The sequence below is a fragment of the Sinocyclocheilus anshuiensis genome, unplaced genomic scaffold (assembly GCF_001515605.1).
Source record: "Sinocyclocheilus anshuiensis isolate Anshui unplaced genomic scaffold, SAMN03320099.WGS_v1.1 scaffold363, whole genome shotgun sequence".
In the NCBI taxonomy this organism is placed as follows: Eukaryota; Metazoa; Chordata; class Actinopteri; order Cypriniformes; family Cyprinidae; genus Sinocyclocheilus; species Sinocyclocheilus anshuiensis.
The window spans coordinates 458,658-470,803 of NW_015552568.1; the positions used below are offsets into that span (position 1 = coordinate 458,658).

General features: G+C 36.1%; 1 protein-coding gene across 1 annotated transcript in view; it reads left to right on the plus strand.

Annotated features, from left to right (window-relative positions):
* The first annotated feature begins 193 nt into the window (after window positions 1–193).
* LOC107664970 (PHD finger protein 19-like) overlaps window positions 194–12,146 on the plus strand; it is a 31,927-nt gene continuing 19,974 nt past the window's right edge. The window contains exons 1-8 of the mRNA XM_016455676.1: window positions 194–203; window positions 1,668–1,763; window positions 5,054–5,148; window positions 5,233–5,381; window positions 6,816–6,911; window positions 8,470–8,538; window positions 9,090–9,210; window positions 11,805–11,872. Coding sequence (XP_016311162.1) covers window positions 194–203; window positions 1,668–1,763; window positions 5,054–5,148; window positions 5,233–5,381; window positions 6,816–6,911; window positions 8,470–8,538; window positions 9,090–9,210; window positions 11,805–11,872 — 704 coding nt within the window. The remainder of the gene's footprint in view (window positions 204–1,667; window positions 1,764–5,053; window positions 5,149–5,232; window positions 5,382–6,815; window positions 6,912–8,469; window positions 8,539–9,089; window positions 9,211–11,804; window positions 11,873–12,146) is intronic.

Consider the following 12,146-nt stretch of genomic DNA (forward strand, 5'->3'; position numbering starts at 1 on the left):
CACGGATCCAATATAATGATGCACAGGAGATTTCTTTCTCCACTGTTTATATTCACTTAAGACATAACCGACTGTGTTTACGAGAATACTTGCAGAGACAATTATTTTGAGATAATATTGTGTGTATGTGTTCATTCAGAAGCAAGGATACGCAAAAGAGGAATCAATTCTGTGTACGCGCATTGTCTGAAACATGGCTCCCTGTGCGCGCTTTGAATGAGTGCGCGCAGAAACCAGCGCGCTAGCTCCGAATGCGCGTGAATGTTTTAAAACGCTTGAATGTTTAAATCGGCAAGACTTAGAAACAAGTGCAAACGATCAACTACGATCCGTTTCACCCCTACAAGCGAATCAAGTTAGGAATTTTATATCACTATTCAATCAAGATAGCCCGTCAGGCAGGGCGGTGATACATTTTGGTAGACCGACTGGAAAACACAATAGCGATTTTGCGAGCCCTGCATATTATGTACGTTACGCATGTCCTGTTAGATGTCTGACCCTGTTAATGGTTTTGTGTATTTAATAAAGAATGTGATTTTTAGAATGACACTCAGACTAGGGATGTTCATTTCGGTTATTTTTCCTAACTGACAACCGATGCTCGTTAACCGATTATTAACCATTAACCGACAAGATTATTTTAAATTAGAATTGAATTAAAATTAGAAAGGATAAGTGTCTGTGACCCATTAAAAATACTAACATTTGTTTTCCAGGGATTAATTTTACATGCGCAGAAAGCAGCAAACAACAGAACATGAGGATTCACATGGTCATCATATATGCACCTGCAGCGCTTCTGCGAGCGGTAGCCTATAGTCTATATAACGAATAAACAGGCCTATACGAGAAACATATTTTTACTTAAATAATGGCGGTGATACATTTTGGTAGCCCGACTGGAAAAAACAATAGGATGTCGGGCTAGCGATTTTGCGAGCCCTGAACTGGGAATCGAAAAGAATCGGAATCGATAAAATTCAAACGATACCCAACCCTACTCCTGGGACATGGCAACATGAAGCATTGGAATTAAGTTGTTATAGTGCTTGGAGCATTAAAGGTATAGTTTACCCAAAAATTCAAATTTGCTGAAAATGTACTCACCCTCAGGCCATCCGAACAGATTTAGAGAAATTTATTTCACTTTTAGCATTATATCACTTGCTCACCAATGAATCCTCTGCAGTGAATGGGTGCCGTCAGAATGAGAGTCCAAGCAGCTGATAAAAACATCACAATAATCCAGTTAGAAATCCACATGACTCCAGTCCATCAAATAACAGGTGTCTGTAATAAGCAAATCCATCATTAAGACATTTTAACTTCAAACTGTTGCTTCCGGCTAAAATACAATTCCTCCATCCATAATATTGCTTCCTCCAGTAAAACAGTGGTGTCGTCTGAATCAGGAGAGAAATATGCACAGATCAAGCACTGTTTACAAGGGAAAACAGTTCTAAACAAATACTTAAGTTGATTTTGATGTGAGAGGACAACAGGGAATGGTCTTTTTCACTGGAGGAAATGTTATTATAGAGTTTGGACAGAAGCGATGCTTTAAATTTAAAACGCCTTAATGATGGATTTGTTTTTTGCAAACACGCAGCTTTCCTCTTCACAAGACATTACCGATGGACTGGAGTCATGTGGATTACTTGTAGCTGGGGTCCCTGGGGAAGAACCCAAATGCTCAGTGTGTTCTGACATGTCTCTGGTTCCTGGTAATGAAATTCTTATCTGCGGGAAGTGTGGAATAGGTGAGTCTGAGGCAGACATGGGCGCTGCCTGTATCCTAGCTCATCATGTAACACACCAAACCTGGATATATCACAGTAAAACAGCTTGTTTTTGCGTGGAGAAAGTAGTGATTCATTTTGAGGAACTATTGACTCAGTAACTCAGTTATTAGTGATGCTTGCATCACTCATACTATTACTCATACTTAGGGTTAAGGATTTGAACTTTTAGATTATTTGTATGCTAATGTACAGCTGACTGTTAGCAGACAAACAAATTTAAATTTAGATTTGGTCTCCTCCAGGAAAACAAAATATTAGTGACTCATCTAGCACTTAGAGGTAGATACAAATGTGTCCAATAAAATGTCCAATTTGTCCAATACATTTTTATTATTAATAAAAGTAATAACTTATTAGTTATTTGCTGTGGTAAATGAATGTATTACAGTACATCTGGACCAATAATAATAATAATAATTTTTTCTATTTTATGTGGGTTTGGGTGGGATGGCTGATGCTTATTCTGTTGGTGTCAACCACCTAGGATACACCCAAAACATCCTACCAACTACGTAGCCACATCCTGGCAGCCTAAATTGTAGTGGTGACCAAACCCATATCCATGTCTTTGGGAAGACCTAATAAATTTTCATTTTTTCATTTTATTGTAAAGTAATGCATTTGAACTATTTGCAACAAAAAAAAAGATATTTTCTGAAAGGCTTTAAGGAAAGCCAGATAACCACGTTCATTAAAATAATTCATAACAAGCACACATTCATTCTTATAGGGTAAGTACATGGATTTTCAACCAGCGTTGTATTGTTACAATGTTGGTAGTATAAATAAATGAACAATGTGTATTAGGGTCATTCCGTGTCAGCTCAACCAGAGGTCCCCGGCTCAAATTTTTGATTTTGCTAATATTTTTTCTGAAGAAAGATAAACATGTATAGTGATGAAAGCCAAAATATTAAATGTCATGGTATCTCTGGAACCAAACCATATAGGGCCTTAAAAATTAAGATGCCAAAAGAAAAGTTTGTTAAGACCCCAAATCAAAAAGGACATTAAGATATCTTTAATACTTCTTGAGTTACAGGCCTGCAAACTTTGGAGAAAAAACTTGAAAAATGCCTTTTCCCCGTTTTTGAACGGTCACCATTGGCACATAATGCAACAAAGATTGCTAAAGTGAACAGATTTTGCTAACAGGCCTACTAATCTCTGTGTAAAAGTAACATTATGATGCTGTCATCTTTCTGAAGTCATTTTTAACCCCCTGTAATTTGGCTCTGAATCTCAGGAGAAAATTGCCATTTTGACCCCGCTCTACAAAAAAGCGGACCACTCAGTAAATATTCATCCATGACATTTCATGACATCCATGGCATTTATTGACATTCCATGACAATATTTTGGCTTTCATCACTAAACATGTATATATTTCTTCAGAAAAAATATTAGCAAAATCGAAAATTTGAGCCGGGGAAGTTTATGAAATTTGGTTGATTTGACACGGAATGACTCAATATTTTTCCATATTACCTGCACCAAGATATCCACATTTATTTGTCGGCAAAAGGCCACCATATCATTTAGTTGCACATTTTTGTATCCCCTCTTGCAAATAGTCTGATTGTGCCCAGTGCATTAAGGGGGCTGAAGTTTTCCTAACTTTTTGCCACAGCCCGCTTTTCTCTGTTTTCTCTAGTCATGTAGCACGGATTTACAAAAAATTGCATTTATACTACATAGACAGCCAAGTTTTATTAAAACACCATGTTGTCAGCTGTGAATTGTCCCTTTAACCTTGTGCCTAATATGCTGAAATCTGTGAAAGTTGCTTGTTTCATCACATTAAATTGCAAGTTACACTACATGAATAACTAAAATGATGCTATATTTTTAATTTAAAATGACAAAATTTGACATAAAAGAGTAGTTTGCATTAGGGAGTGAGGCCGATGCGATAAGCATCTCAATGTGTAGCCAATGATACGATACGTTAAAGATACATATGAAGCAGGTGCCGATGCAATGCGATACGATACGATATGATACGATTCACCCCTATTATTATGATGCAGTGCGATCTGATTTCGATTCGATTCAAGTTCAAAACAATGCGATTCAATGCGATGCATTTGAAAAAAAATATGATGCTTTGCAATTCAATATGGTACAGATAGTTCGCTTTTATTTCTTTTGTTCAGACAGACAGCAAATCATAAATTAACTTCAGTGCCTTCTGACTTCTAATGCCCTGGTCTCCGTAGTGTTGTGATGCGTCATATTCACATAGCGGCAGTGGTGATGAGAGAACAGCTTGAGAAACAGTTTAGAGAGGAGAAATCAATCTACATATAAATATATCACATCTACTAATAATTATATATAAATAAATCGTTTTTTACCGATGCAGATATGTTAGAAACGATGCATCACGATACAAATGCCAATCTGATGCACACTTTTTTAAATCGATGCATCGGATCGTTAACTTTTATGCCGTTGCACTGATATGAATCAGCGAATCTTACCATCTTTGGTTTGCATCAATTAGTATTGTTGTCGGTCATTTAACATTTCTATCATAAAAAGGTTTACAACAGAAAAATATTTCATATTCAGCTAATTGCTTCTTACTTTGCACTCTTTCAGCTGAAGCACTGTGCTGACATTTTGCGCGTAGCTTTTGTGAACAGTAAAGCCTGCCATTTTTGATTTGATTGACTCGATTTTAGTCTTTTTGACCATGATGAATGCTGTTATTGTCATCTAACAACAAACAGAGTGGTGCAAAGCAGCATCAAGATGATCAAATATTGTGGGGGAGATCTGATTATTCAATGTCTGTGGTGGTTACAGCTCTGTAGCACTCGCAATGTCTTCAGAAAATGTGGAAATCTAGTAATATAAAAGTTGCTATGACTTCTTGCATGATGCAATGGCTGGGGAACTCTTCTGCCTGTGGATAAAACTGATTAACATGTACTTGTGATAATGTATTTTAAAAGACTGGAGTGGAAAATGTGGTACAATTTGCATTATAAACGCCATAGCGTCTACAAAGCAAATAGAGAACTATTCTGGGTGTCTTTGATGACTTTAAGGGGGTTTGGTAAGACTGCACTACAGTAATGACTCGCTGGGGACACAGAAGTGGCTCTCTGAAGTCTCAAGGATTAGTGTCGACTTCAGCTCTGCTGTTCATATTTACACATCTGATTGAGTCTGAGTCGATCTGCTTTTTTTGTGCTAATATTTGTCCTCCATCCTTCTACATGCTTGCCTTGCATCTTCAGGCTATCACCAGCTCTGCCACTTGCCCCCAATGGAGAGCTCAGCTGACATTCCTCCATGGTTCTGCAGGAAGTGCATTTTTGCTTTAGCTGTGAGAGTAAGTCCTTCATATACACTTTCCATATAAATGAACTGGGATCAGGGAGGCCGTGTTGCTGACGTGTGTGTCTTTATGTGGCAGAAAGGGGGAGCTCTGAAAAAGGGGCCAATCTCCAAAGCGCTGCTGAACATGAAGCAGGTGCTGCCCTATAATCCAGAGGAGCTGGAGTGGGACTCTTTGCATCGTACGAACCATCAGCAGTGCTACTGCTACTGCGGAGGACCCGGAGAGTGAGTCTGCCTCGTCTCTTCACTTTACTTTCTTTTTGTGTTCTTCCTTACTTGATTTCTTTTCCTGCTAGAGGTCTAGGCATTTGGCCTCTGTACTAAAAACTGATTCAGTGTAGCATACGCAGAGCAAAGCAAAACTGTAATGTACTGGGCATAACATCTGTCACATTGTTTGGTAGCATTGGGACGTTTGATTAATTGTAGTGAAGTGGTTTGTTTGTGTGTTTCAGTGAAGTAAAAGCAGTGAGGAGAGCGTGACAAATGCACTCACACATCTCTGCCTCATGGGCTCGCTTGCTGTCTGCTCACTCAGCGCAATAATTTTGATCAAAACAAAATTGTATGTTATGCAACCAACGACAGAACAGGGACTGTCACAAGATTGTTGAAAAATAAACAGTCCGTACACTGCTTCGGAACAGTAGTCATCGGATTATTATTAAAGAAATTGACTTTGCTGTGACACTGAATAGATGTCATAAAGTTAAACATACAGTAAGTTATATATTTGATGTTTTACTTACAATGACATTAACCAGAGCAGTGTTTTTACTGTAAACTACTAAACACTAAAATGACTCAAAACCATTTTATTAAAATAATTAAAAGTAAGGTGAAAAAATTAAATATAAATGAAAGATGAAAAACCTAAAGATTAAAAACTAATTTAAAGCTTAGAAATCTTATCTTGGCAGCAAACTGAAATAAAACAAGTTAAAGTACTACAATTACTAAAACTAAAGCTGAAATAAAAATAAAAAGCTAAACAGAAATATAAAAAATATTAGATAATTTAGACTATAGGAAATAAAAACGATTAGAGATAAAAAAAAGACAAAAGTATACTGTATAACAAACAAAAAACTGAAAATACAAACAGAGAAGCCAGTTCAAAATATTAAATATATAATAGTATCAAAATAATAATAAAATAACACTGAGAGTTATTTGTTATATGAGTATTTACTAACATTTGCTAACTGATATGTTTCCTCTCTTCAGTACATTATTTTACTGAAAAAGAAAGGAAATTATGTATTTTGGTTTTTATGATGCCTTTGTGATCGGCTATAGTGACCTGTATTTGATGTTATCATTCAGTTCATGAAAATATTAAAGATGCTACCCTTTTATCACCCAACCGTTTTGTATTATAGCATTACTAAAAACACAAGTGTTGTATTAGTGAGTATTAAAAACTAAATATTACTACTGCGCATTGGTGCCATCTTGGTAATGCTGCGCTAATGGTTTTGATATTGCTGCTGTTCTATACACACAATCCAAATGGAAAGAAAGAGGTTTGAGCATCACTCCATCACACCACCAGTTTTGTTTGTACTGAAATGTAATTCGTCTGTTTAGGTCTTTGTGCTTTGTATCTGATAAGAAACATTCGACAGTTCATTTCTTATTCTCTGATTTTCCCATCAGGTGGTATCTGAAAATGCTGCAGTGCTTTCGCTGTGAGCAGTGGTTTCATGAGGCGTGTACGCAGTGCCTACAGGAGTCCATGATGTTTGGAGATAGGTGTGTGCTGTACAGAGCTACAATGAAAGAACTTGCATCTTTGCATCAATATTCTGCCATCCTTTAGTATGGATTTCTCATCAATGAACTTCCCTGAAAAGCAGTTGGCTTTATATCATTAAATATAATTAAAGTGATTTTGCCATGGCTGAGGGGAATTTTTAGGCACAACCTGAAAGTAGAGCACCTAAAACCTGCCTAAAATCACTGTAATGCACAATCTTAAGTGGCATACTGGTTTTATAAAAGGGCAACAACAGTAATATGATAAAACAAAACAATATCAATATATATTTAAATAGTTAAATTATAATATTTATATTATATTATTCATAAAATATTAAATATTTGAATTATTATTATGTAAATAATCAAAATAAACAATGATTAAATATTTAAAATGGAATACATATTTGGAATATATTATATATTTAAATTATATTAAATAGTTAAATAATCAAAATAAACAATGATTAAATATTTAAATTATATTAAATGTTTGGATTATATTATATATTTAAAATATATTAAATATTTAAATTATTATTTAAATAATAAAAAATAACCATCCTAAAAATAACCATCCTTAAAGCAAAACCTCTCATGTAAAAATAATCAATATATAGTTGAAGAGTTAAATTATATTAAATATATATATTAATTAAAATATTTAAATTATTATTATTTAAATAAAATAAACAATGATTACATATTTAAAATATAATAAATATTTGGAGTATATTATATATTTTAAATATGTTCAATATTGAATTATTATTTAAATAATGTTAACTATTCAAAAAGCAAACAATCTCATGTAAAAAAATAAGCAATAAATCGTTGGAGTTAAATTATATTAAATGTTTAAATCATTATTTAAATACTCAAAATAAACAATTATTAAATATTTAAAATATATTAAATATTTAGAATATATTATATATTTAAAATATGTTCAATATTTGAATTATTTAAATAATAAAAGTTAACAATTCTTAAAGCAAACAATCTCTCATGTAAATAATTTTTAATCGAACCAGCTACACTCTACACATTTTTTCTGATCACATGGTTTAATTAAATAAAATAATTAAATCTCATTTGTCTAAAATCCAACTGCACATAACTGTAAAAATCAGATATCCCCTGATTGGCTGTGATTGTGTCGTGCCGCCGTTTCACATTCAGTGTGTACAGACAAATTGCTTGTCGCTGAAAATTGCTCTTCGGTGGCTTTGAACACCGAAACGGTCCAGTCAGATTTTAGGGTCGGCGCTATCTGTTTTATAATGAAATATAAGCCATTGCTTTTCGGAAAGTTCAATGAACGCAATAACCAAAGTGAAATTCTATTTGCAACATCTCAACGGTAATGATTAGTGAATATTGCGACAAACTGAATGCGGCTTCGCACACAGGCGAGATTACATGCGTTAGGGGATTTTTAAAAGATCATAATGACACTGTCAAGCACAATTTTTCTGCGGCTGCAGCGCCGTTTGTACCTCTCCAAGGTGTATAATTTAAATGCCTCCATTTTCTGTCTTTTCTCACATAGGTTTTACTTGTTCATTTGTGCGGTGTGCAATAAAGGAGCGGAATACATCAAGCGGCTGGCTCTCAGATGGTAAATGGCTGCTCTTCTTTTCCCCCTTGCAAGTGATTGTGCCCAGATCCGTGTCAGAATTATATAGTCAAAGTGTCGGATGTGATTGATGCGGGACGGAGCTAGAGCGTTTTCTCTCTATTTCAGAAAGTAAAGAGGGGGCATTGCGTTTTTTTTTTAGAGTAGAGTTTGTCTGGACATTGATTCTTGCTTTTTGCCCCAAATGAGAAATAACCATTTGAAAGGAAGATTTGGTGCTGAGAGGATTTCTTATGATAGCAGGGGATTACTCTTGAAATACAGTGAGCTGGATGTGTTGGATATTTAGGTATGAAGCCAATCTCGGTTCAGATTTAAGCTTTATCCTTCTTAAAAATTCTGGTGTGTTAAAATGGACCTTGCCTTGTGAATGGAACGGCACTCTGTTTAACGTTCACCATGTGACAGTTCATGCAGATTTTGTCGGCGTCATTTGATTTAAGAGCATTTCTGCTTTAGGACATCTTCAGATTAGTCTCTAGAATTTTATGTCAGGTTTTCTTGTTTTCAGTCCAATTATTTTTCATTTGCAGGGTGGATGTGGTCCATCTTGCCCTGTACAACCTGGGAGTCCAAAGTAAAAAGAAATATTTTGAACTAGAGGAGATCCTGACCTTCATCAGCAACAACTGGGACCATTTCCAGATGGGCAAGGTGATACAATCAAGCTTTTCCTGTCATTTAATATTCACAATCTTTTTAGAAAAACGTTAAAGGGAAAGAGTGTAATTTAAACAATAAAGTGTAGTGTAATTTTTGGATGGGCTTTGGGTGGACGTTTAGTCAATAAGCAACTACCCAGAGAGAACACCCTAGTGACACCCTAGTAACCATTTAGAACACCCTGTCAACCACATGGCAACACCCGGAACACACTAGCAACTGCATAGCAACAACAATAGCACTCTAAAGGCTGATTTATACTTCTGCGTCGGACCTACGCCGTAGGCTATGCGTCAGTTTTCATTTATACTTCTGCGTCGTTGTCTGCGTCAACGTGCAGTACACATGCAAACCGCTAGTCAGCAGTGTCCACGGGCATGTTGCTGGTGTAACCCGCAGTACCACGGCAAAAGCCGAAGAAGAAGCGGCTCGTCGGAGAAGCATTATAGCCGTGACGGCGGCAAATAAATATCAAATCATTATTTCAAACTACAAAAAGGAGACAACAACGGAACAGGAGATGATGGCATTCTTTCAATCTGCACAAGGACTTGTACCACGGCAGATCAACATTGTTTGTTGCGGACAACTACTGATGTATAATGCTATGTAGTATAATAAATGATAAGACACTTGTTCTTTGCTTTGTTTTATTTTATATAAGAAGGTGTAACATTAAAATATATTAAATATATTAATTATAAGTGCACATAAACACACACAAAACTCAAGTACATATGGAGGGAGGGGTTCTTGCAGACCAATCACAACGCTTGCGGTCTGCGTAGAATTGACGCGCTGTTAGATTTTTGGAGAGGTGCACGTCAGGCTACGGCGTATGGGTGTGCGTCTATGCGTAAGCTACGGTGTAGGTCCGACGCAGAAGTATAAATCCGCCTTAACAATATGCTAGGAACCACCCAGAACACTCTAGCAACCACATAGCAACCACAGATATGTATAGATTCCCTATTCGACCGAAATACCCATTCACCATAATTATCAATGAGTATTCAAAGATCTACAAGCGTATAACTTGCAGTTGTAGATGCACACAGTCAGCGCGCTCAAATGTTCGCATACCGTTCCAAAAATGGACGGATGGCTTACGCATCGCAGCCCATAGAAAAGAGTCGCTAATGAGGCATCTACATATATGTATATCTATGATAGCAAAACCCAGAACAAACTAGAAACTGCATATCAACACACTAATCAATAGAACACACTAACAACCTCATAGCAACAACCGGAACACACTAGAAATGCCCTAGCAGCCACCCAGAACAGCCTATCAACCACATGGTAACACCTTAGTAATGCCCTAGTAATCACACAAAACACCCTAGCAACCACACAACAACACCAGGAAAACACTAGCAACAGTATAGCAACAACTAGAACACCCTAACAATGCCCTAGTAACCACCCAAAACACCCTAGCACACAGAGCAACACACAGAACAAACTAGCAACTGCATAGCAACAACCAGAACACCATAGAAACATCCTAGTAACCACACAGAACACCCTATCAACCACATAGCAACACACAGAACACACTAGCAACTGCACAGCAACAACTAGAACACCCTAACAACGCCCTAGTAACCACCCAAAATACCCTAGCAACCACACAGCAACACCAGGAACACACTAGGAACTGCATAGCAACAACCAGAACACCTTGACAAGTGACAAGAACTTGTCAATAAGCTCTTCGCTGATTGGCGTGCGCGACAACGCATCATGCAAATTTTCCGCTCGAGTTGAAATTTTTTTTACTTGCTCGGAAAACACGATTGAGTCGTGCATTTATATCGAATATCGTGCATTTGCAGCAAACACATCACCCAATTCGCATTATTCGTGTCGCCTGGCACTTTGCATTGACTTTGTATGACTACATCTACTCGCGCAAAAAATATTATTTGCTTTTCGTGCACACACCATAACAACAACCATAACACTCTAACAACGTCCTAGTAACCACCCAGAAAACCCTATCAACCACATTACAATACCCAGAACACACTAGCAACAGCAAATCAACACCCAGAACACTCTAGAAACATCCTAGTAACCACACAGAACACCCCAATAATGTCCTAGTAACCACAAAACACCGTAGCATTCACAAGGCAACACCCAGAACATTCTAGCAACCATAAACGTGTCATTCCATTTTGTACAACTAGTGATGTAAAAATGACACAATTCACCTTCAAAGACATTTGAAAGCAAATAAAAACAGTGCTAGAGATTTGTCTGTAGACTGCTGTAATTGCTAGGTACTGAAAAGCAGTTCCTTTGATGGGTAGTGAAAATTTGCCAGTTTTTTTGTTGTGCATCATCTCTTGTCATTCTAACTGCTTGTTGTCAAGTGTAATCTGAGAAAACAGCACTGCTAAATTGCTCACACTTTATGGAAGACTTAACAACTACAGCAAAGCCTATGGGTTTCATTTGTCTTCATTGAAACATGACAGCTCAAGGCACCAGCAAAAGAAATGTCTCATAATAAAACACCATATCACACAATCAGTTTCTCGCAAAGACTTTCTTACCTATTTCTTACCCTTTAGCTCTCCAATACTCCTCTGCCTGAACGGGGCCAGTATATTCTTGATGCCCTCAACAACTATAAAAGCAAGTAAGAAAAATGTTTTCCTTTTGTTTTCTCTCATTAAAATTATGCATGGACTTGTTTTAATTAATTTTAATGTATTTAATTTAATAAATTTTAATTATTTTTATTTTTAATAATAAAGTTTATTTAAAAAACAAAATTATTACATAGATTTGTATATATTTAGTCATTCTAAAATGTTTAAAATGTTAAAATTAATTTGAATTATTAGTAAACATAAATTTTATTAAAAAAATGTATATTATTTATTTAATATTATTTATTTAAACATTTTCTG